This window comes from Colletotrichum fioriniae (assembly GCF_027942845.1).
Source record: "Colletotrichum fioriniae strain IMI 355084 chromosome Unknown scaffold_14, whole genome shotgun sequence".
Lineage (NCBI taxonomy): Eukaryota > Fungi > Ascomycota > Sordariomycetes > Glomerellales > Glomerellaceae > Colletotrichum > Colletotrichum fioriniae.
Window position 1 is genome coordinate 1,504,746 of NW_027076850.1, and position 24,990 is coordinate 1,529,735.

A 24,990-nucleotide genomic window follows, 5' to 3' on the forward strand; every position below is an offset into this window, starting at 1 on the left:
AGGGTGGCTGGCCCTAGTCTCAGAGTATCGCGAGAAGGAAAAAGCAATGCGCGTTACGGACGGATACCTAGTGTACGCAGTACCTACACACTCTGTCTCTCAGAGTCTCTGTGGCCCCCATCACCCTTTCAGTAAGTATATCTTTTTCTCTCTGCCTTGTCGTCGTTCGCTCAACGCGTGCTTTGCCGGCCCTGTCGCTACCCAGGCACACGCACACACGCACACACGCACACACGCACTATACTGCGTACGTCTGCGCCTTGCAACGTGACTGGTGAACCTGGGGCGGGTTCCAGCGGACGGAAGATGCCCAATTTCTGCAGACAGACGCGTAGGCGTAGCGGATGTGCAGGAGAGCCAGACCCGGGTACGGGTACGTATCCGTACGTACGACACAATGATAGCGTGCAGTACATAATCTTGGGAGAACTGCCAAACTGGAGCCCAAAGAGTCCAGAGTGGCCGGGGTCAGGGAGAAGGGCCAGGGGATCAAAGGCAAGGATTGAGTGAACAGCCAGGGGTTGGGAAGGGAAGGGGGTGATCCGGGAGAGGAGAGAGGGGAGCAGCAGCGGGCGGTTGGGCCAGGGCCGAGATCGATTCGATATGAGTGAACCTTCTTTTGCAGTGCTATCTCATTCTCCAGAGTTGTGTCCGTACGGATACCCAAAGGATAAGATCCGAGGCTGGACTGCTATGTCATAGTACAGAAGACACATTACTATGTATAGGCATAGGTAGGGCTCGCTCTCGGCACGGGAAAGCAGGACAGGATGCTGCCGGGTTGCGTTGTGATAGGTATGCTGCAGGTCATCAAACATCATCAGACGAGGCGGAAAGGGCCTGGGCCAACACGATCGCCACCTACATATCAAGGCGCAACCTCGTGGCTGCTCCCAGGTTGGGTTCCATGCTTCCCTCAAGAGAGACACCATCGCGGTACGATACGTCTGCTGCCTTGCACCTGGATGAGCATGGAGACATCCCCGACACCCCTGCTTGCGCGCGTGTATGTCGTGGGTGTCATGCCGCTGCCACAATCTGCATCTGCAGTGTGCGCTGATATGCTGCGCGCGTTGCGTGCTGCTGCGGCTTTGGCTTTTTTGTCCAGACTCCGCTCCGATGTGCTGTCAATGTCATAATAATCGTCACTCTTACAGGCGCAGACACACACGCAAAGTACTTGTGTATCCGTACCCAAAGTAGTTGCATACCTACTCAAGTAGGTATCTGTATCTGCAGTTGAGAACACGAAGAAACGCCTGCCCCGGTACGGACGTATGCAGAAGGAAAAAGACAGATGAGTTGCAGATTCTTCTGAGACTCATGTCTCGTTCAGCATGACCAGCAGCATCTCAGCAAGCCCCCCCCCCCCTGCCTCATGTTGGGATTGGTTCGGCACGAGGAGACCCCTCTTTCCCAGGGATTGCTTATATTCCCGTGTACTTATTGCAAAGTACCCGTATAAGTTGTCAGTGGTTTGTTTGGTTTTGTGTGGTTGATATTGAAAAAACATGACGCCCTATCCGCAACTGGGACCCTAATCCGCGGCATTAAGAGAAAATCCACAAGTCTCCGATCGATAGACGAAGCAAGACTTGTCAAAAAGTCGATAGTCGACAGGAGGAGCTCCAGGGACAGGCCCCCGAGACGTCTACCTATGGGCAAAGATCCGGGGAAGACGGACCAATTAGCGATGCGTCGAGTGGCGTAAAAGGAGGTGCTGCATCTCGCTCTAAGAAGAGCTTTAGCAAGTTTTGGTCTGGTTGTGGAGAGTCTTTTTTTTTGCTTTTTTTCCCGAAGTATTTGCCCCTCATCAACAAGTCAACCTCCTTCGGGCCCATTCCCGCTGGAATATGGATCCGCGATGAATTCAAATCTCGCAAACCGCGTCAAAGACAAGAACCTCGGAATGGTTAGTGGGGATGACCTGTTAAAGTCTTTTACCCGCCGCCTTGGTCTCGCTCTTCATGGGCTCAAATTCTCGCGTGTTTGGCTGTCGTATGGTGTTGCACGTATAGCTGCACGCACATTGCAGTTGTGTGTACGATTACTCTGCCCGAGCTCACTGCCTGAGAGCTCTGTGTCTCTCTGCCTGAGCCGAGCACTTTGCCTGAGCTCATTGTCAGTATGTCGAGTTGCAGTTTCGGCTCTGCGTCACCATGCCTTTGGCTACCCAATACCAACACACAACTGATCACTGATACAAAACGAACCAAAAAACGAAAACGCGGTGTAATCATTGACGACCACAAAATCTTACATTTGGCTCGGCTCCAATCTTAAACGACATGGCAAAACGCCCGTTCTAACGCCAAAGCTGGACCTGTGCCCAGTGACATATCCCATCACCGGCACTCGTCCAGACACCTTAACTATTGAATCGCTACCGATATTTTCCACCTCAAGCCCTTGCAAGCCCTTCCCCCTTCTCGTCAACCCCGAAAGACAAAAAAAATGTGACGAATGACGACCCGATCGACTGGTCCTGACGATTGCGCTTGGGAGGAGCCAAAGAAAGTTGCCGACGTGCAGCAGCCCCGTTCCGTTGGTGCTGACGGACTGGAGCCCGACAGAAATGCTGATGGACCATACCTAGCCAGCATGGATGGATGGATGGATGGATGGACCATCTCACATGAGGTAGTCGTACTTAGTCGTACTTATTCGGACTGTGAACACCACAACCAAACGTATGCAGGCTGAGGGATCCGAAATACAATATCATCATGGTGTGACACCCCACGATCTCTCCCTACCTACCGTATCCAAAAGTCTCAGTCTCACCATCCGATTCCGACTTCCGACTTCCACTTCACACTCATCCCAAATCCCATCCCTAGCCTCGCTTCAGGTGACGTGACAGCCTACTTTAGCCCATCCTCCATCTCCAGCCATCACGAAACATATCAAACCTCACAAAATAAATTCCGATCCAAGTGAAGAATTTTTCACACCACACACCCCCGATTCACCTTACTAGCTAGCGCCGAATCGAAATGTCCAGTGTCCCAGTGTGGTCCGCAGCTCCAACCCAAAAATCATAACTAAACCCTACACAGTAGTCCTTGACGACAACGACAGCAGGAATACTCGACAAAAAAGCAATTATACAGCGTCCCCGGCTCCCACGGAATCGACTTCCGGGCTACCACCACCAACCACTGACACCACCACGATCGACAAGCCACGCGCCGGGCGCCCGCTTTCCCAGCCAGCCAGGGCACGCCGCAGAGGACTCCAAGAAGAGAGACATGGGGGCTGCTGCCGCTGCCAGGCTACCTACCTTTCCTTGCGCCTCTGCAGATAGGATACAGTAGCCTAGTAGGTACTTTGCCGGATGTCCCTCTTCGACGATCAGCGGTGTGTCGTGCGTACTGCGTTGGTGTGGGTTTTTGTTTTTTTTTCTTTCTCTTTCTTTCTGCAAATAAAATAAAACGCTCAACGGGCGAGAAAAGGGACGTGGGAAGCTGAACGGCAGAGAACCTGGTCGAGCTGGTGTCAAGCTGGACCTGGGAACAGCGCTCGGATGGACAAGGGTCTTAGAGGCTACGGATACAAATACACAAGGGAGCATTAAAAGGGATACACTTATTCATATTCGTTGCCTAAGATGGTCAAAAAGTGGCTGAACGGCTAGCTAGTCATACTGATCCTGCCAACATCTGATACCCCATCATCTAGGTCTCAGGGTCCAAACATCGACCATCTTCACCCCCTTGTACGGCAGTCGGGTTCGCGTGTGATACGAACTACCAGCCTTGAAATACCGCGTGACAGTAGCCGCTATCGATTCAAACACGGCGAGACAAGAGAATCAGGACGGCAATCCTGACTTCTCTAGCAAACGAAAGAGCACCCGGATGATGCACATATCTCGATAGTCGTCATCGCGCCACTGCTGTGGCACCGGAACTGCATTCCTTTGCTCTGACGGCTGGCTTGACTGTCTCAAAATGGGTAGTCCAGGAAGCATGGTTCGCAGAGTCGCAACACTCCTTGCTTCCGGCTTCACACGTATCTCGAGCCTGGCCAACATGGCCCCTGAGCTTGTTGCCCGAGTGTCCTCTTGAACAATCCCCATGGATCTTCTCGATGATGTTGTAGCCATTCGGAGGATTTGCACGAAACCGGGTCCCTTTGCGCACGTTGCACATTCGCATCGGAAACGTTTTGTCGATGACGATTTGGCTTGGCTCCTGGCCTCCCTCAAGAGCCGCATGTCAAGCCCTCAGCGTGTCTCCACTCACTCCACGACGCCCGTCAAAGAAACTGAAATGCTTGGGTTCGACGCATAGTGTTACGTTGGGGGATATGCGTGGAGCTCGAGTTGCACAAACACCTGGCATTTTGCGTGGCGACGGCAAAAAGAAAGCCTTCACAAGTCTGATTCGCTGTCCTTGCTGGGCCGCATGAGGGACCTAGACGGTGGCTTGAGGCGGTCTGGGAGGTTTCTTGGCGCCATGATCAAGTCCTGAATTGCATAGATATGCAGGGGATACTCTGCAAAAGCTAGGCGGATGCTGACTTGTAGACGACACCAATCGTTACGACGGACACCGGCGCAGACAATCGCCGACGAGCCTACACTTAGGCACTGGTGCTGAAGTAGTAGTTCTCCCACAGATACTCGTAGTCCTCCAGAATGCCACCAACCAGATTGGGTACTCTGGATCGCACGCCGCCGACAACACCCTTCATGATGTTCTCGTAGAATGCTCCGCGCATGGTCCACCATCCCATGGCCCAGCCTCTCTTGCTCCATTCGTCGCGTTCGAGTGGCGTTGTCCTGAAGCCCCGGTCTCTGAGTTGCCGTGCTGCGTATTCGACGCTCAGGCCGACTAGCCACGGGGTCCATGACTTCTTATTCTTGCTTTTCGACAAAGCAATGGCATACACCAACGGTGCGAGGATGTGTAGCACCTCTGCTGCCTGTGCGCTACCCTGTAGCTGATTCAGCAGCTTTGCAGCTGGTTTGATATCCTCTGCTGTCAACACCTTGCCCAGGAGATAGCCGCTAATATCACCAGCATTGGGCAGCGAGGGAAGGCTCATGCCCGTCCTGGGCATCGTCCAGTCTTTCTCATGGGGCTTTTGCGCCTCACCGCTGTCTTCTGGTGCATGCCCATTGATCGGCTCTTCCAAAATATCCTTTAAAGCGGCGTCACTTTCGGCCTCGGTTTCTTCAGGAATCGGCTCACGTTCCGGGAGGACGGGCGACACAAGAGGACGAGAGCGCGTCACGCGCAATAGTAACAGGCGGCAGATGGCCTTGATAGCTTCCAAGAGCACAACGACGCGCCATCGACTGCGCTCGCCACCACGCCTCTTGGCGGCCATCTCGCATAGTAACTGTGTGTATGTGACCATTTGCAGTAACATGGCAATGCGCCGGTACATGGGACTGCGCTGAGTCCAGTATTTCGTATATCGGGCATGAGGGGATGGCAGTCGCGCCATCGGGATGCGCGACAGGGCGCGCATAAGAAGGGTATCATGATAAAGAGAAAGGAGCTGTACACTCGAATGGACAGTTTCGGAAGCAATTTCGGCGTCGCGGAATCGACCTTTCAGAGGCAGTGTTAGAGGGGCGATAGCAAAGACAGTCTTGTACGGAGTGGTGCCTTACCAGGGATGATATAGGTGAGGGACCGTAAGGCCGACTCTATTTGAGAGACCTGACTAGAGTTCTTGGTGATGAACTCTTCGTACATGTGAAGCCATTGCGGCGGTAATGAAAGAACGGCGCGGATCTTGGACGGCTGATGCGACAGTCGCGTCTTGTTGGGGATATCGGCAGAAGTCGACATGATGGAAGGATCAAATCATTAGGGCGTGGCGAAAGGTTGCGCAACGAATAGTCGAACCGAAGGCGGGATTGAACAAGTACAGAGGAAAATCGAGCGCGCGGTGGTGATATCAGCACGAAGAGAACAGAGAAGAGTGCGAAATGTCAAGATGAAGCAAGCGGTTGTAGATGACAACGCAGCGACGTTGGGATTTGTGAAGGAAGTGAAAGTGGTTGGTGGAAGTGCGAATTAGGTATTAACGTAGGTAAGCTCTCTCACAAACGCCAGAGTCGAGGTGGTGCAGGTGTATCCGTAGGTGCAGAGGATGGATAGTTTAATGACGGAAAGTTGCAGGGACCTCGGGGGGGCACGCTCATCGCGACTGACGTGGAGTGCGCCTGTTGCTCCTGGGCTCCTGCTGATGAGCCCGCGGGCGACCGACCGTAAGCCGAGGTCGCGGCGTCGCCTGCCACCTTTCTGGCCTGCCACCTCAGGCAATTGCGCTGGGTCGCTGGCATGAGATAGGAAAGTGCATCATCACCCGCCTGTCCAATGCATTGGGCCAATGAAATTACGTTGCATGCCTCGGTAAGGACAATCCCTGCCGCATCAGAGCACCCGTCTACTTGCATTTCCTAGGTACCTAAGGGGGAGAGGGGGGTAAAAACATCGGCCGTTCAGGGTGTTCTGTTAGTGGCCATAGTGCCCATAATCAACTAACCGAAAGTCGGCGCCCGGGTTCATGATGTGTGTATTACATTAGACCTCTGCACTTTCCGTTCCTTCCTCAAGTTTTTTTCTTCATTCTAGATCCATAATAAGCAGACCTGAACATCATGAAAAGGCTAACATTTAAGATTTAAATATGATGTCTACGTACTCGCTCATAACACTGGGTAATAATGTCGATTCTGGCCATACTACTATCTGTTCATTCTGGGGTTATACTGGAGACACGCTTTTATACGGGTTAACTACAATAGGTCTGGCCACTGCGTTTGGCCGATGTTTTTGGGTGGGCATCTCCCGGGTAGGTACCTTACCTCTACTAAGTACTATAGGTATTAACGCTTGGATCGACATATTCTTATGGACGTTAAGTGAGCCTCACGACGACATCAGCAATGAACCTCACTCGCACTACACTCCTGCAGGCCTTGGCTCCTTGGAAGCATATTCTTATTTGCACAAAGCGATTGGCGTTTGTGTTCTATATCCTCGCAGCACCACAACCTAGCACTGTTGTGTCACACTGACAACCCGTGAACATAGCTGCAACAAGTACATGGAAGGTGCCAGAGACAGCCTGCTCTGCAGCACATGTTGTCTTCGTCTCCAATAGAAATGGTAGGGTATCACAAAAACAAAATGCCTTGCCCGAGGCCAAACTCCTGTGTGGGCAGAACGAGGCTCCGCCTTTGATCCCAAGTCCACTCATACTTAGAGGTCCATCTTGTACCTGAATGGATTCGATATGGCTGCATCTCGTCTTGGTGCATTGTTCGAGTCCCCTATTCGACTGCATCAAAGTCTCTCGAATCCAGCATCTGCGAGCTCAACTCCAGTAGGGAGCATCGGCCGCCCCTGCATCGGGAACGGCCAAAAGAGAGGGTTCTCCAACACCTTGGCCGCCCGCTCGACTGATGCTTGTCCTGGTTCCGTGGGTTTCGGGCCCATGGCTACCGCCGGGTTCGGTACATCAGCTGCATCGGCGCTGCCTCCCCAAACGCATATAAAGTCATCTTCAATGACGTTCGGTGCAAAGAAGTTGAGACTGCTCGTGTACGGCCTAACGAGATGTGCGTACTCGGCATCCGACGCTACTTCGCCGCCCATGTCGACGTCCATGTTCCACTTCTTCGCCAGGTACCGTAGTATGTTCAGCGCCTGTTCAGCAAAATGGTGGCACGGCGCCATCTCCTCCAGATCCCGAATACCTTGTTGGATGGCTTCTACAACGCGAGGCGGATACGAGGGTGGATCATTGGGGCCGGCGTTCTGACCTGGCCCTTCAAAGGCCTTCTGCAACGGCAATGACGACGAGGTTGTGGCACCAATGGCTAGATGCATAATGGCTGATGTGAGCACAAAGTACGGGACAAACGATGGCGTTCGGCGTAGAGTGTACAATTGCGAGTAGGATCGCAATAGGCCTTGGATAGCATCTGCTGCCTGCCCACATACGTCTCGGGGTAATAGCTTGGAGCCAATGATTTTGAGCTTGATGAGGGGTCGAAACAGAAGAAGGATCGCGAAATGATAGTACAGGCTGTGGCGATATTCGGTTAGTGCATGTTGCAGCCATGTATCTGTGTTGAGCAAACTTACTGCGCGAACAGGACCGCCGGTGTGAAGTTGTGCCCAAGCCTCAGAACCTCTGGTATCTTGTCATACCAGTTGAGGTACTGGGTATAAATGCCGAGGAGGTCACGGCTAGTCAGCGGCCGCCCCGGGGAGTGCAAAACGTAGAGGCTCTGGTGCACGAGCTCGCTCAGTTCACAAAAGCACTTATATACGGATCGAACGTTGGATGGCTGTTCGGCGGACCGCTGCATGGGTGCGCCTATCGATGAACCTGAGCCTCTGTCTCTTGGAGAGCCTGAAGCCTCGCCTAAATTTATCAAAGACTTACCATCATCGGTGTAAGGGATCCAGAGAGAGGCTTCTATGTCATCTATTATGGCAGGCTTTGGCGGCAGATGAGGAAAGCAGGAACATTGCGGAAGCGAGCCGGTCGCTAAAGACCACGCACTGGGAGACAGTTAGGTTGCGAGACATGACGCCAGACGTTCATACAAGAAACTCACTGGTCGAGAGCGAATGCGCCCCAGAAAGTTGCAGCCTGAACCGCAAACTCGTCATCATCTCCATCTTCCTCGAGTTGATGAAGTCCCATTTCGATAGCAAGACGAATGCTTTGTCCGGCATAGTACCAGCTTTCCGAGTCTCTGCCGCAGCTGGCTTCTCGAATAGACATTATGCCCAGAGCTTGGATGGTTGTGAGATTGTGGTGGTTTTTCTCTTTATAGAATAGACTCTGGGCTTCTTTGAAAAAGTGATCGCCAGAGGTGTACGGGTCGTTGGGATTCGCTCTTGTGCTCGGCTTACTGGAGAAACGGCATCCGAGGGCCAGAAGCGCATTCACGAGTATCGGGGAGCAATAGCGTTGGACGCCATTTTGGAAATCCCTGAGGAAATGCTCCTTACTCAGAGACGCAAAGGTTGGATATTCCCAACAGAAGTACAGAGCCAGCAAATGTTGTACCAACGAGCCGTCGTCCGTAATGTTCGTCCATTCTTCGGGGGGCAGCTTCATGTGAGGCAATTCTAACGGGGCTAGCACCTGGTCGGCGCCCTGATGCTTCGAGCCGCCTTCGGAGGCTTCCGTGTTACTCGCCGACTCAGCCCAGGTGTCGAATAGCCCCTGTGGCGGCCTATTGTTGTCTGCGCTCCAGTTCATTGCGTCGGGATGAGAGTTACTTCGGGTGCTCTGGCTATGTGATGATGGGTGCCAAGGGCTGTTCGGATCAATCTCCTGGCGCAAGCCAGACTGCCCAGTAATCGGGCTCATGGCCACGGAGCCATGATCTCCTAGATTCCTGGTTCTGATGGGCGCCGGAAATCCCCCTGGGCGAGTCCCTGGGCCTACGCTTGTATCGCTGGACTGTTCGTTTAGGCGTGCAAAGGAACTCCTCGCACCACCACCACCAGCACCACCTATCCAGTCCGAGACTGATTCAAGCGATTGTCCATTGCGCAATCGTTGCAACACATCCTCCCACATATCGGGGCGAACGAGGGCGGCAATGACCTGATCGCTACTTTTCTGGCGTTGGCGCAAATTCTCGAGCTCGGTTCGGAGATTCTCCTTGGATTGGCGGACTGGGACCTCGTAGACACATTCTACGTCCTTCTGGGCCTTGCACCGACCGCAAGGTCTTTGTCCGTCGCACTATTCGCGAAATTGTCAGCGCAAAGAACGCGTGGGTGGGCGCGGGGGTACTTCTGGTGCTGGCTTACTTTTGCTCGTTTTTTGCGACACTCGGTACAGGCATTGGGCGTGACCACTCCTAGGCCTCTCCTCCTCTTGGACAGCTGAGCAGCATTGGGAGCTACTTGACGGCGTAGGCGCATTGGGAGGGGCGGAGTTACCAGAGGAAGCGGTTGCAGGTGGTGCCCCCGCGGAGGAAGCAGAGCCGGCGGCGGGTTGTGGCTGCTGTTGGCTATCGGGTGCCTCCTCCATATCGGCAGTAGTTGAGCGCTTCAGGTTGACTGGGTGTAGGCTCGTGCCGAGTCTACAGGGCGAACTCGACTTTTAGGACTTTGTTTGTGAATTGACATAATGAGGCCGTTCAAAGGCGGAAGCTGGTCGTCATGGGTCCGAGGAAAGAACTGAAAACTCCGGACAGTTGTGGCCCAGCAGCAGTGCCACCCAGCAGCTACGTTGAGTGTCTAGATGGTTCGCGCGAGGTATAGAGCTGACCAAGAGGCGCGCGCAGGGAAGGTGTCGCGCGTAAGAGTCGGAGGGTTCGCGGGAGGGGGGCCGAGAATGGCAGGATTGCGCAACAGGTGAATTGACCTTGGCTAGCCGTCGGTGCTATCGTTATCGTCGAGCGGCGGACAAGCGAGCGATGTCGAGAGACGGGAGGACGGCAGGTTGACAGCGAGAACTGCCCCTCTTTGGTAAAGGCACTTGCTATCGAACCATGCGCTCGGTGTACAATTGGATATGCAATTATCCTGTGGAGAAAGGGTATGTGACACTGGAGAATTCTTGTGCGCCAACCGTTAGGATGTCATTAGGCTGGTGGGAAATGGCGTGGGTGGTGAATGACCGAGAAGAATGTGAGGCAGGGAGCGCAAAATTTGGACAGCCCGTGATGAAGAGAAACGGGTGGTGGGAAAGGCGGGAAGGGATGGCAGTGAGCAGCGAGCGGCCAGGTCGGGTCCCCAGTCAGAGAAGACGGACGAGGCGACGGAAGGAGAAAAAGACGGTAGATGAAGCACAGACACACAAGATGCAATCTCGTAATTAAGGCAAGTGCTCCTTACGGAGGAGGGTATCTTACGAATACAGACTGAGGGAACTTGGAAGGGAAGGAAGCCCGGGACGTAAGGTAAAGGTACCTTGCCTTGGCCCAGGTTGGTCCTAGGAACTCCTTGGGAAGGAGGAGGTACGGATACGTGACAGGGCAGCTCCTTCCCCAGATTCCGAGCTTCCAGCCGCGCAAGGTGCAGCTACCTGAGATTGTACTCCCGTCGAAGGCGCGAGGGGTAAGGTAGGTAGGTAGGTGAAACTTTTTTGCTTCCAAGGCAGGGCTGGGACGCCTCAGGCAAACCTGAAAGAAGTTGAGACTGACTTCTTTTCAGCTGAATCAAGTACCTGTCTTTCTTTCTGTACTCGTGGAAATGACTGGCTAGCGACGACAAAGGCAAGCAAGGCACACGCATTGAGCCTTGAGGTAAGCAAGTAAGATGTGCGCAGCTTCGATTGGTAAGGGTGCAGATTGAGCTTCATGCAGCCAATTTACCTTACCGCCTTGGATAAGTAAGCATCCACGATTTGGCATTTTCTTTTTTGATTAATGTTCTGTATAATAAGTCGTCAGTCACATTGAGACCACGGTACCCTTCACTCACTGCCCGAGAACATTTCATCTCAAGAGCAAGAAAGCCAAGCGAGTTGCGATGGTTCTTTTCAGATAAGCGGCACTACGTCACTCGTTAGCGGTAACTATCTCCACTTTCTCCATGTAGCTTCCCAATCCCATCAGTCAGAAATCTGCCCGTCGACGAGTCCGAGCGCTAGCAATGCGTATTTTTCGCAGGTTCTCAGTCCATGGTAAATACCGTATTATGGATAAGGTGCCCGTATATCTCCTCCGTTTTCTATGCGTACCTTACCCTAACTGGCGATTCGATGATCCAATAGATCGTAGCACCTTAGCCTGCTGCCGCTACCAGGAGAGAGAGCCGTGGGTCATCCTGATTTGGCTGCTTCTGAGCCGGCAGTCGACAATTCTGGAAACCGGGCAATGGCCCCCAACCTAGAGATCGTCTCATTGCTTGGGGACCTATTGTCAGGTAAAGTTGTAATGCTTCGGGTACCTTGAGTCACAGATAACTCCAGGCTCTGAAGCACGAGAGTTTCCTCGACGGGTTCTTCGAGACAGATATCACGATCTCAGACCGGGCTGGAACTTTTCCTCCGCTGTAGTCCACTCTGGTGATGCTGAACTGCGATTATGGGGCATCGAGCATAACGCGTTCTGGCAAAGACCCTGGTCGGCGACCCTCACTGCGTCAGGGGTTTTCCTTGCCCGCTAGAGCAGAGGTACCTGAGGTGGTCGTCAAGTTGGAGCTCTGATACGACGGTGTCCTGGCATATCTCTCATCGTGATTACCTAGGCATCCCGAGGCTGGATGTGGATGGATGGACTTCTTCCGACTGGAGTAGGTAGTCTGAAGTGTGAAAAGAATTAGGTTTTTGCTGCCCCCGCGCCAATAGGCACAAACAACAAGGGCGTTGGTCTTGTAAACTTTTGCTCCGGGGCCTCATCTAGGTAGACATATATCCACGCGTGAAAAGAGAAAACAATGAGCACGGGATAGCATGGGGGCTCCTTGCCTTGTAATCCCGGGACCAGGGCACACATGGGCTGAACGGTTGAACGAGATCCAACTCCCAGCACGAACATGCGCCATGCTGAGGCGTTTCGAAGAGACGGAAATGCACTACACTTTCGGAAGAAAGAATCAAGCCACACTAAGCATCCCACCTATGCCGTGCGCGAAAGCTCGCGACATCGTGGCTTGTGCGCCCAACGCTTAGCTCGTTCGCACACCCACGCGCTCTATCGTCGGCTAACATTCCAAGGTGTTTGTTCCCCGACCCCTCTTCTCCGAGACAGATTCTACCCTGCCTTAGTTGGAAGCGAGTGTCTTTGCCGAAAACAGGGCAGCTCTTGGGGGTAGCACATCCTCCCGAGCAAGCCGCCAGGATGGATCACGGCTCTAGGGAGACGGAATAAACTCCGTCGCGGGAGCTGGATGCGCTCTGTCTAAGGATGTGATACATAACACAATTACTACAGGACACTTAAAGTCGTGTTGACATCTGCCACAGTTAGGTGCCTTGCAGAGTCATGTGAGGTTCCAGCAGTTCAGCCTCAGGAGCTCTTCGAGTTTCCTCCGCTCCAGCACTGAAAAAGAATGTGATGCCGCGATTCAGGGATCACCAATTCGAATGGTTCCATCTATTGGAGGTGGGGACAAATTGTGACAGGGCCGAATTCTCCGCCAAAGGCCGTTTCTTTGACGTCATAAAATCGAACTGGGCCTAGCCCGATCATCGATAAGAGTAAGTCCCGAGGTGCTTCACATACGGATTTCTTACCTAAGGTACTCACTCCACCGAATCGTAAGCTTGGCTTTGGTGTAGTAAATGCGGCCTCTGCGGTCGTACATTCAAAGACATTGACAAATGAACTTTTCAGCATTGTGAGTAGTCGCAAGGATGAGAATCCCGCAAGTCTCTGTGTGTTTGCATAGCAACGTATCCTGATCGCCAGTGGAAGCAGAAGCCGAAGCCCACCCCATCTCGTCCCGAGCCTCCAGATGACGCCGCATCTGGCCCCCAAAACCTTGTTCCTGAATATGTATTTTATACAATTAAACCTTGCAACTCCAATCCCATGCATTGAGTACCCCTATTCCGCTGTTCGCTCTCACTCCTCTGTAGGATAGTAAATTTCTTTGAGAGTCTCCTTGTAAGCCTACTTGTGCTTCCTCAGTAACCCTTGACGGGGCTCAGAGCTCGTCCGTATTTCGTGGGACTTCGCAGGCGGTCGCGATCACCCTTGCTTGGGCTACGGCGTCCTGAAGGGGTTTGAGGCGGCATGATCGCCTTCATCTTTGGCGGCGATGCACCGTCGGTATCGGTGTCGTCGTTGTCATACTGCAGGTGTCGGCGGTGCGATGGCGTCTGAACGGGGACCCACATGTACGCCTGAGAGGGTTCCGGTATCACTGATGGCTCGGGAGCCATGCCAGACGAAGCGCGATGTGATGGCGTAGGGCGGGATGGGCCGGCATTATTCGCCATGCGACCCAGAGCAAGGTTGTTGGCAATGATGCTGAGGAAAACGACGCCAAAGAAGAAGAGCTGCAATTGTTAGCTGGACTATCATTAGATAAAGATAAGAGATGCTGCTTACCCAGGCTTTCATCTGCATGGCACCAGCAAACTCATTGAGGATTTCGGCGATTTGCTTAACCGTGACCCGAACTCTCATGATGGCTGACGAGTCCTGAATCATACACTCAGCCCACTCATCGCACATGGCCTTCAGAGCAGGCCGGTCCTTTTTGATGCACTCATTCAGAGTATACTCCGTCCGGCATTGGGTGATCCTGTTCTCAATGTCCAACCGAGCTGCATCGTTGGCGTTTCGAATATCCGACCGCACAGAATCGAACATGGTCCAACAAACGAACACAAAGCCCGATACAATGGCGCAGTTGATCAGAAGTTGAATCCAGCGGTAGAGATTCTCGGGCGCATTTGGGTGTTCCTCCAATGTGTGGAAGAGATTGCTGATCCAGCTGCGATTCTTCTTCGTCTTTCTGCTGCCCTTGCCACCACGCGCACCTGCCGAGCGAGATCCACTGTCGTCCGAGTCTTCCTCCGACTCATCCCAGTCCTGTGACCCGTGGAACCGGACGCTGCCCACGTCCCTGTCCATGTTGTGTCGCTTCCGCTTCCTTATAGCGGGGTAGTCTCGTCCACTTCGGGGGATCTCGCCCTTGCCGGGGACATGGCGCTTCAGTGACTGGAGGCCAGCTTTGCCGTAGCGAAGATTCTTGTTGACCTTGGACGGAGTAATTGTGCCCATGTTCATGTCGCCGAATCTATCGACGTCGGGTGTGTCGTCTGGGAATTCCGAATTTTCCGTCAAGGCGGGGCTAGTCTCTGCGCCTGAAGCTTCCGAAAAAGCGCTCTCATCGAAAGGTTTGCGCGGGGTAGTGAAGGCAGGGTTTCGGAAAGGCGGCGCGGTGTTGCTACTTTGTATTCTAGGCGAGAAGAGAGACGTCTGTGGTAAAGCTGGAAGAGGCTTAGACGGGGTGTTCGCAAAGAGGTTCGGCTTGGATGGGCTAGAGAATGGGTTCGGCTTGGAGCTTGTGGCGAATTTGTTTGGCGAGTTGAAGACTGAGTAAAGACAGGAAGGTCAGTAAGTATTCTCGAAATAAAGGCCAGCAGATGACCTATGACAATGGTCTGGATATCGTGACTGGGGTGTGAGCTCACTATTCTGATTACTACTTCTCGCAACGTGGGAAAATGGGCTGGTCGCATCTAGGGGACCTCGGTCCTGGTATTCCCATTCCATGGGACTTTCGTAGGTTCGTCGATCCATTGTGAACTTCTTTGCATGCGACGATCCGGGAAGACAAAGTGAAGTGGTGATGTGGGTGGGAAGTGCCTAGCTCTTGTCGCGATCGGTCCGGGGGTGGCGGCCAAGGGTCGAAATATTCTAGCTGCTGTCAAGAACAAACCACAATTCTAGAAATCAAAGTAAACAAACCGTGCCTCAGGCAACGGAACCTCCCGGTGGCTTCGACGTTAGCTCTTTGGGACGTGGTAAGGTACGTACCGAAAGGAGGCAATTGCATTCGGTCCACTAGCCACTGCTGAGCAAAGTTGATGACCCACTTTCAAGGCACCCTGTGGCTGGTATATCCTACCGTGCCTACCCAGTTCCTTTACGACTTGAGCTTGGGCCATCTGAAAATCGAAGGGCGACGACGGCAAGGCAAGGCGGCTCTTTTTACACCATCCATTTCATTGAAACCAACCCAATCCTCACTCACCAACCTCCAGAGTCGCGCTCCGAATATTCCTACAAAGCGTGCGCACATTCGAATCAATCACAATGTCGGATATCGAATCCCTCCCCGAATCCCCGGCGCCCGACCGCGATGAGGAGCGCCGTGAGGATGCCGCCAACGCCTCCGACGACGACTTGCTATCAGAAATCGACGAGGATCAGTTCGAGGATTACGACCCAGAGACGGCAAACATTGAGGATCGTCCAGTAGCTGTTGACGAAGATGTGGCCAAGACGCTCAAGGCGTCAAAGCGCAAGATCGCCGACGGCGCAAAAGCGAAGAAGCCCAAGGAAGGACGCCGAGAGAAGAGATCACGAGATGATGAGGTCTCTGGCGATATGGATATCGATTCGAGAGGTCCTGCCCGAAAGTCGAGACGCCAAGCCGATGCCGGCGAGAGGAAGCCGCGGCCCAGCAAGCCTGCCGAGCCTGAGATTGATGATGAGTCTCATCTCAGCCCCGAGGAGCGCAGACGGAGAGCGATTGATCGGGCGTTGGACGCGGCCATGAAGGGTCCCGTCAAGCGCAAGAAGAAGAAGGACGAAATTGTGAGTAGCATCGCGTGATTTGCGGTCTTGGGCGTGCTAGCTAACGGGGGACAATGCAGGACCTCGAGGACGAAATCGATGAGGAGATTGCCGATCTCAAAGTCGCCATGGAGAAGGCCTGCGAAGCCGATAACACAGCGCGCGAGGCTGGCCAGCCAGCTGTTCACAAGCTGAAGCTCTTGCCATCAGTGACCGGCCTCCTGAACCGGAACAACATCCAGCACGCCATCCTCGATCCCGATACCAACTTCCTTCAGCATGTCAAGTTCTTCCTCGAACCTTTGAACGACGGCAGTCTTCCGGCATATAACATCCAGCGCGATATCTTCAACACGCTTATCAGGCTCCCCATTGAGAAGGAGACGCTACTGAGCAGCGGCATCGGAAAGGTTGTCTATTTTTACACCCGATCCAAGAGACCTGAGCCCAGCATCAAGCGCATGGCCGAGCGTCTCCTCGGCGACTGGAGCCGACCGATCCTCAAGCGGACTGACGACTACAAGAAGCGCCACGTCGAGACACGCGAGTTCGACTATGAGTACGTCACAATTGCGAATCGCCCTCTGATTACAATGCTAACAATGTCTCTCCAGAGCTCTCAAAATGTCCCAGCGCCAGGCTGGAAGCTCTCAGTTCACACTCACGCAGCGCCCATCCCAATCCGCCAGAGAATTGGAGCGTGAGGCTATGCTCGCACCGGTCGCTACATCGAACCGTGCCCGTCCCGGAGGTCTTCCCGACAGCTACACCATCGCGCCCAAGAGCACCTACGATGTCTCGCGGGCTCCCGAGCATCGTCCCATCGGTGCTGGTGGTCTAGAGGCATTCCGAAAGATGACCCAGAACCGCAAGAAGCGGTGAGGCAGGAAAGAGGTCAGGGAAGCTGTCAGGATAGGCTAGAAATCAGCCAACATGGGCCCCCGGGGAGAGGGCGATGATTTTCTTTCACTGGGCTTGATGAAAAAGAGGAGCTCAAGACTTTGTATTATTTGAGCATCAAACTGGCGTTCGGGGTCCGAGGGCTGTGATAAGCAAAGGATTTTTAGGAACCGAAGAGAAGAAGAATGCAAACATTTCAAGGAACCGAGTGAAGAACTCTTGGCTTTTTCCGTGAATGGCATTGTGAGACACAACTAGATATCTTTACCACAATGCAAGCCTTGCACGAAAGCAGTTTATTTTTTATTTTTTTTTGGTCGAGAAGGGTGCTGCGGCGGCTTACACTGATTTAAATGATAAACCTGCCTACCTTATCTATCTATAGCTCATTCGTGTACTTGAGCCCAGCGCACAACATTGAGCAAGATGAAAGAAAGCAACGCCCGCCCTTTACATCGCATCGCATCGTCTCCCTCCATTTTCTCTCTCCAATTGGACGAAACTCTCCCTCCCATTTTCCATCAGGGTACCGTTACCAAATTAGCATTCACAAATCACAAGCGTTAGTTTGAGGCACACATTACTTGTGGAAGGAACTGACAATGGTTCACGAGCGCACAAGGTCCTTCCGTTTGACTGTATGGTAAGAGCTTCCCATTTGTCCCATCCTTTCCTATTCTCCTTAATTCTATTCATTGTGTCTGACAAAAATTGTTAAACTCTGGCTACGCCTCACCACATGTGATTTTTGGCTTTCTCCATCCCTCATATGCGGACGTCCCCTTTCCTTTCCGTTCATTTCCTTTCATTCCTTCCTTCTGTACTTCCTCCCCCGCTCCCGCTCGCCATCTGCTCCTTTTCCTCTATCATGTGCAGGTACTTTCATCAAGTTGTAGTTTTCGAGTGTATAGCAGCGTACAAAGCGCTTCTGTGTTTGAGCACTTGCAAGGAGCAAAACCTCGCGCGTTGTGCTATAGAAAGGTTGCGAACATCAGGCCAAAGTCAGGGTACAACAACGCTGGCGAACAAAGACGCAGAAATGCTGATGATGCAATGCAGGGGGGGGTGGGAGCCCGCGACCGTTCAAATAAATTACGTTAATATCTTTGGTGGCCCCCCCTGCATTCAAAGCGGTCATCGTTTCTGACTCTCCCTACCGTTTCCGCACCTCAGTCGCCCAGCCATCGATGCCCTCGCCTCGGCTGCCAACCTCGAGCCCATTGATTCGGACACCCTTCATCCCCGGCGTGTCATCGAGCCACACATGCCCAGCCATACCTCCGGCATTGGCACGCTTCTCTGGTACCAGCTCAAGCATGGGCGTCAGGAAATCAGCAATGCGCTTTCCCTCCTCCTCTTTGAAATGATATTTCTCACGGAGGACGTCTGTCAGAGCCCAGTGGCGCAAGCGGTGAATGTTTCGCAGTTCGCCTTTTCGGTTGAAAATCTCTTGGGACCACTTGCCGGACAGGCAAAGTGATTTGGGGAAGGGCCCCAAAAGCTCGATAATTTGTGCAATGTGGTCGTCGTCCTTTCCATACTTGGTTCCGGATTGAGGGTCGAAGAGATAATCTCCTGTGATGAGTTCGAAAACCTGGAAATTTGTCGTTAGACGGGATACGATCAAGAGTACCTGCTACGACCCAGAAGGCAATAGCACTGATTAGGGTAAGTAGGGTATGCTTACCATTGCTGCCATACTCCAAACATCGGTGCTGGCGCCCCATTTCGCGCCCAGAATGACCTCTGGCGACCGATACTGCCGAGTCTGGATATCGTTGGTAAAGTGGTGGTTGACCCAGCAGGCGTTGCCCAAATCCGCAATCTTGACACTAATAACATCGAATGCATGCGCATCATCCGCCTTGCGCTTATCTCCCGAAGATGGTGAGTTGGTCTTGTCGAGTGAGATGCCGGAAACTTCCTTCGTGAGAAGATCGCTATGATGAGAAAGGGCGGTCAGTATCAGATGAACCTCATCCGCTATTTGGGCAATGTGGGGTAATGCTCACGCTGTCTTTTCACGCGTCTTTTGGTCAGCGTCGCGCTTGGGGGATGCATTACTAGATGTCTTGCCATCTAAAATCGCAGCAATAGTCAGCACGCGGTCGCAAAGCAGAACATGATGAGAATGGAAGACTTCGTGGGTCGGCAGGCCCGTTGTGAATGGAGTGGCGCAAATCGCGGGGTGCGAAGTGGCGGTGTTGAGAGGGGGGCGCGTACCTTCGTGTAGCACCTGACTAAGGCTGGAGTTGGTGCTAGGGAAGAGGTTGTTGTGGTTGAAGCTGGCATTCAGAGGAGACGGCAGCGGCTGGCTGCCTGTGATGAGAGTGCGTCTCCTCCTGCGACCGTTTCTGTTGTTCTCTTTGTCGCCAGGTTCGCTCTTAACGACCTTCTTGACAATCTGTTCGACGTCGCCAATCTCGATGAGGACGTTCTCGGGCTTCAAATCGGTGTGAATAATGCCACATTCGCGGTGTAGGTAGTCGAGGCCGAGCAGCACTTGCTTCGTGATCTGCTTGACCAAAGCCGTGGGGATACCTCGGTGGTTCCATTTCTTAATGAGACCCAACAGGTTCTCGCCCAAAACCTCGAACACCATACAGACGTGTGTGCCGTTGGGACCTTTGTGTTCAAAGGAGTCGAGCAAGCTGACTACATGCTTGCGGCCGGGGTGGTCTGGCTTGGCCTGGACAATCTTGTTGAGGAGCTTGATTTCGTCGATGGCGGTCTCGGTGTAGTGCGCCGCAGAGCGAACAACCTTCAAGGCGACGTGCTTGCCAGAGTTGTTGTCTCTAGAAAGCCAGACAGTGGAGAAATGACCCCATCCAAGCTTGCGCACGATGGTATACTTTCCGTCCTTGAACTTTTCGCCAATCTGGACGGGGTGGTAGCCGCCCTTGCAGTAATCCTCGGAATCCTCCTCGTCGGCTGTGTTCTCGGCGGGGTCTTCGCCGGATGATGTCGAAGTGGGCGAGTTCTGCATAGCAGCGGACAATTGATGGGTTCTATCAGAGGAGAAGGAGTTAGCTTCAATGTCGCAAGTGCAAGTTTGTGTAGCTGTGGTTCAGGTCATGGCGCGCAAATTGGCAAGAAGCGGCGTCGTGTCTGTGATTGAAATGGCGGGGGTGGAGTCTAGCAGGTTGGCGGGCAAAGATTTCGCTGCCGCCAGACGGGCCACGGAATGCGACAACGGGAGGTGAAGGAAGAGCAGAAACCTTGTCTTTAGGAAGCTCATGTTTGCAACATTGCGCATCCGGCGCGAACAGTCCTATAGCAAAGAAAGGAATGGATCGAAAAAGAGGATCGAACGTCAAGCTGAGGACCGAGCGATGGGAAAGATCAAAACAACAAGCGGAAAAAAAGGGAAATTTGGCAGAAATGATTGCCAGGACAAGATCCAGTGCGAAACTGGTGCCGTTCACAACATGGGAAAGTGAAAAGGTAGAATGAAGTGACAGCGGCAAGTCCAGTCGAAGGTCGACTAGGGTGGATAAAGAAAAGGTTGAAAAGGGAAGATGGATGGGAGGGAAAGGATGGTAGGTGGAAAGCGGTCGAGGCGAGGCGAGGCGGCGGGTGAGGCGCGGGATGTGTTCAGCCAGCAAAAAAAAGGCAAAAAAAAAAAAAGAACAGCAGGCCAGCGTGGTTAAGACCGATAAGGTAGGTAGTGAGCAAAGAAGGTTTTTTTTTTTAGAGGCAGGTATCCGTAAGGCAGGTACGTAGGAAAGGATACAATGCGTGCGTGCCGCTGCCGCTGCTGCTCGTTTCTGTGTGTTCTGTGTTCCTCTCTCTTTCTCTCTCACACACACACACACGCGCTCTCTCTCTCTCTGCAGTATCCCCAACTAAAAGGCACTGGAAGCGGGACACTCTGGACGGATAAGGCACAGAAAGGGCACCCCCAGTCGGTAAGGTAGCAAGAAAAAAGCAGGTAATGAGAGGAGAGGAGGGGTCGGTGATGTGAGTGAGGAGAACGGGCGGGAACAGCAGGCCAGGAACGGGGGGTCAGAAGGTAGTCTGGCGACGCAATAAGAATCCCAGGCCTGGGCCACTTGGGCCAGGGTCGGGTAGCGTCACCTCAGGGTCAGGGTGGACGGTGAGGGTCAGCGGGGACTGCCCACCTCAAAGCCAGAGCAGATCGTCCTCCCGTCGGGTTCAGGTTGTATTCGTAGTCGCGTCAGCAACAGCAACAACCTGCCAGTGGCAGCAACAAGCAAGCATCCTGGGCCCTGGGATACCTTTACCGCGCCTGCACCTACCCCAAGCCACAACTTGGTAGTTTGGGTGTTGGGTGAGTGGGTTGAAGATTCGTGATACCTCTGTCACCACCATGTGAGCGTGATACCAACTTGGTATGCCGACCTGTAGTCTCCAACAGTGGACATTCACAATCTAGTTTGTCTGTCCAATGCCAACCAGGCCACAGTCCAGTCCAGTTGAGTCCAGTTAGGTAGTCCAGTTGGCGATGGTCGATGACGGTGACGGTCATGTCTCGCTCGTCAAAGTGGTGGCGCCAGAAACGTTCCCGCACCGGTCGGCGCACCTAGTATGCCAACATGCCACCACCACCAAATCTGATGCTTTGCGCAGTAGAAGCGTGCTCTTGGCCATATCTCATCAAGAGTGTCCCGGTATCCGCCGTTGCATAGGCAGAGCGCAGTACGAGGCACATCAACAACATGCACCGCCAACTTCCAAGTGCTTGCTGCGCTTCTATGGTTGTGGTGATGATGCTGCTACTGCTGCTGCTGAGCTATCGGGCGGTGGTGGCGACAGCTGGCGACCCGTAATATCTGCGGTGTGGAGGAGCCGTCCATTCTTCTGGCTGACGTTCAGCGCGCCAAACAAACGTCCATCTTGGGTTCGGCCAATGGCTTCCCTGTGCAACGGCAACGGTAGCGACCAATCCAGAGCCACCATGTCGTCGGGTATCAGCGTTGGTCCCACTGGATGGATCCCCTGAGCATCTATTCGTTGTCTGTCGTCTCATCGTGTTCTTCTTCCACGTCTTTGACAGTGCTGTCGCAGCATCTTTCGAAGGCGGTCCGTTGCTCTGCATATTTCCAGATGCCCGGGTGTGAGACAAGCTGCGCAGCGCGGTGCTGGGTACACTGACTGGACGCTGCCCTCTGCTTTCGCTGTGCCGTGTGCTAAATCGGACTGGGCCGAACCGGACTGATCTGGACTGGACTGGACTGGACTGGACTGAATTGGACTTGGACAGGGCCTGTCGGACTTGACAGGCTCAAACTCGCCTGGTCTGTGTTGCTTGCCCCCCCGTACTTCGCCCCGCCATACGGATAGAGCGCAGGGAAGAACGTGCGGCACCGGGCGCGGCGCTTTTATGACAGGATAGAGGGGTAATAGTGTGGATGGTGGAGGAGGATGAAAGGGTGATAATGTACTGTGTAAATGAAGCTTGGGGCGCTAAATGGCAACAAAATTGAGGTAATGAAAGCCAGCAATTTGCAACTTCCCCGCCATCAAAGGAACCGGATATAAATCAACAATGCGGCATGAAGAGTGCAGGGCAGAGCAGAGCAAAAGAAAAGGAAACGTTCTTGGTCAAACTTACGGTGGTGTCTCGGTGGTAATAATGGGCTTCAGGCTCTCCTTCTTGCGCTTCTTAGCCGCCGTCGACGAACCATTGGCGTTGGCAGCAGCATTGGCATTGGCGGCTGCTGGCTGCAATGGCTCTTGCGCGACAGCGTCCTGGGTCTGTTGAGTGCCGTTCATGATGGGCTGTGTGGAATGTGCAAGCTGGAATGCGAGGTGTCGTCCGGGTCGGGTAGTGTGGGGGACAAGTTGGGGGGGGACAAGTCGAGCTCGAGAGTCCAGACTGGCAGTTCGAGAGCGGCGGTGCGCGCCGCTGTGACGGCCTTGGATTGGTGATACTTCGTCCTGTGATGAGCAGACTAAGCTTGGGTGTCCGATTGCAGCGCAGCGACTTGAAGCAGCTGTGCGCAATGCCAATCCGCTATTCCCGTCTGTAATGGCTGGCCTTGCGCCTCGATTGGTATGATATCAGACAGCTTGACAGTCGGTGCAGGTAGTTCCCGCGTAAAGATGACAGTCGGACAAGTCGGGCTGCCGGTCGTTGGCAGTAGTTGGTGGGGTGAGAGAGAAAGTCAAGAGACACGAGCCGGAGAGGTCGAGGCGGGGGAGTGAAGACCAAAAATGACGAGCGGGATTTTGCGAGAGGGGCGCAGCGGCAGCGTCGATGTGCGATGGCGACCAGGAGCGTGGCGACAGGCTCCACGGAGGAGCAAAGAGGAAGTGTGTAACTGGATCTAAGGTGCGTCCAGTTACTAGCAGCACGCGGGTCTACGACAGCGATTCATCAGATGTGTTGCGCTGTGTTGAGATGGGATGCGACGGGGACGGTTGTGGTTGGAGACCCTTAGACTTGCGCGATATCCTAACGATGATGGTGGTCGTGATTGTAGTGTTCTCGGAAGCCGGGTGGGGGTGGTTGATTAGGGATTGTGGCTCTTGGTTGCGATGTGATCAGGCGATTGCGTTCTCGTGAGGAAAGCTAAGGTAGTCTCGATATTGTGAATGTTTGTGATTGTCTTGGTGAAACGAGCTGGTGAAATTCGGAAGGGAATGATGTCGCGACCAGGTGGCCAAGACGGAAGGCGCGAGCGGGTGAAGCAGGAGGGCGGGCGATTGGTAGAAATATGGAGTGTGACTTTGGACTATTCCTTGCGGTGTATGTGGACGGCGTGCAGTGTCGAGAGAAAACGAAAAGCTGGGAATGAGTCGGGCAAGATGGGTCGCGACACGAAGTCTTTAGGTGCAGATAGGCGTGGTCTGAGCTTGGGGGATGTGAAGAGCGACCGGAAGATGACGAGGTTCGGTAGTCGGGGTGACGCTGGCGACTGGCGTTCATGTAAAGGTGGTAATTAAGGTAGGTGTCTGTCGTGTAAGTTAGAGGCAGAGGAGGTTGGAGAGGTTAGGGTGATGGTGAGGTATCTGCAAGGCCAGGCACGAAGCTCTGATTGGAGGAGGGAAAGTATTGCTGAGGGTGAGGAGCCAACGCAGGATGGTGGCTGCTAAGGTAAGAACCGGGAAGAAGGTGCAAGACACGGCGAGGTCGAGCGAGGTGATGCGGATGCGGATGCAGAGGGGGGCAGGATGGGATGGGGGCGATGGGATGCACAAGGCAATGGAACGGATGGATGGATGGACGGTGGGGATTAGAGCAGGGCAATCAGAGAGAGGTGGCGTCTCAGTTCGAGTCGAAGGTCAAGAGTTGCGGCAATGAGGGTAAGGAATTGATTGAATCAATCAGGGCCTCTTTCTCTCTGTACTTCGTAGGTAAGGTACCTACACATCGAACAGCGCAAAGGTGAGGTGAAGCAAGGTAGGTAAGTATCCGTACCTTGGCCCGAATCCGCTCTACAAGGAGCTGAGGACGTCATTGATGGGGTTGTTGGGCGCAACACGACGGATGAGAACTTGAATGCGACAAGCAGCTGATGCGACCGAGTCGCCGACCGCAATTGGTGACGGCAGATGGTGGGGGTGGAACTTGGAATTCGGAACCGGGGGAGAGAGAGAGGGGGGGAAAGCGACTAACAGAGAGAAAGAAAGAGAGAGAGAACAATGGATGAAGAACAGTCAAATCACTTCAATCGGGTTAATAAGTCCCCAACAGCCCAGAGAAACAAGACCTCACTTGCTGATTGTCTAGCTAGTCTCCCGTTTATCTAGGTAAGTGACATGAGATGAGTGGAAGATGCCATCTCAGGACAGGCAGGTGGTCCTTCCTTCCATTAATCACCTTGGAGGTACTGCGTACTCCGTACACATCGTTTACCTGGATAGAAGCAGTGCGCCCTCTAAGTCTACAGGTATGATTGAATCAAATCGCCAACGAATCCTAA

General features: G+C 53.4%; 6 protein-coding genes across 6 annotated transcripts; 1 reads left to right on the top strand and 5 right to left on the bottom strand.

Moving 5' to 3' along the window:
• Positions 1-4,587: 4,587 nt before the first annotated feature.
• Positions 4,588-5,807, bottom strand: N0V96_010518 (uncharacterized protein; the record flags this gene model as incomplete). Its single annotated transcript, XM_065758977.1, has 2 exons — positions 4,588-5,564; positions 5,627-5,807. 2 exons carry the CDS (start codon positions 5,805-5,807, stop codon positions 4,588-4,590), a joined length of 1,158 nt encoding a protein of 385 aa, XP_065612500.1.
• Positions 5,808-7,310: 1,503 nt separating this feature from the next.
• On the bottom strand, positions 7,311-9,841 carry N0V96_010519 (uncharacterized protein; the record flags this gene model as incomplete). Its single annotated transcript, XM_053197956.2, has 4 exons — positions 7,311-8,055; positions 8,115-8,276; positions 8,594-9,738; positions 9,836-9,841. The coding sequence occupies 4 exons, from the start codon at positions 9,839-9,841 to the stop codon at positions 7,311-7,313; spliced, it is 2,058 nt and encodes a 685-aa protein (XP_053044601.2).
• Positions 9,842-13,575: 3,734 nt separating this feature from the next.
• N0V96_010520 (uncharacterized protein) lies at positions 13,576-15,202 on the bottom strand (the record flags this gene model as incomplete). The annotated part of the gene is made up of 3 exons (XM_053197958.2): positions 13,576-13,950; positions 14,003-14,994; positions 15,094-15,202. The coding sequence occupies 3 exons, from the start codon at positions 15,200-15,202 to the stop codon at positions 13,576-13,578; spliced, it is 1,476 nt and encodes a 491-aa protein (XP_053044603.2).
• A 516-nt stretch (positions 15,203-15,718) lies between these two features.
• On the top strand, positions 15,719-17,083 carry IWS1 (Transcription factor iws1; the record flags this gene model as incomplete). The annotated part of the gene is made up of 3 exons (XM_053197959.1): positions 15,719-16,222; positions 16,282-16,760; positions 16,816-17,083. The coding sequence occupies 3 exons, from the start codon at positions 15,719-15,721 to the stop codon at positions 17,081-17,083; spliced, it is 1,251 nt and encodes a 416-aa protein (XP_053044604.1).
• A 1,171-nt stretch (positions 17,084-18,254) lies between these two features.
• Positions 18,255-20,087, bottom strand: SKY1 (serine/threonine protein kinase, CMGC; the record flags this gene model as incomplete). The annotated part of the gene is made up of 4 exons (XM_053197960.1): positions 18,255-18,695; positions 18,789-19,041; positions 19,114-19,180; positions 19,325-20,087. The coding sequence occupies 4 exons, from the start codon at positions 20,085-20,087 to the stop codon at positions 18,255-18,257; spliced, it is 1,524 nt and encodes a 507-aa protein (XP_053044605.1).
• A 1,981-nt stretch (positions 20,088-22,068) lies between these two features.
• Positions 22,069-22,837, bottom strand: N0V96_010523 (uncharacterized protein; the record flags this gene model as incomplete). Its single annotated transcript, XM_065758978.1, has 2 exons — positions 22,069-22,216; positions 22,677-22,837. 2 exons carry the CDS (start codon positions 22,835-22,837, stop codon positions 22,069-22,071), a joined length of 309 nt encoding a protein of 102 aa, XP_065612501.1.
• Between the last annotated feature and the right edge of the window lie 2,153 nt (positions 22,838-24,990).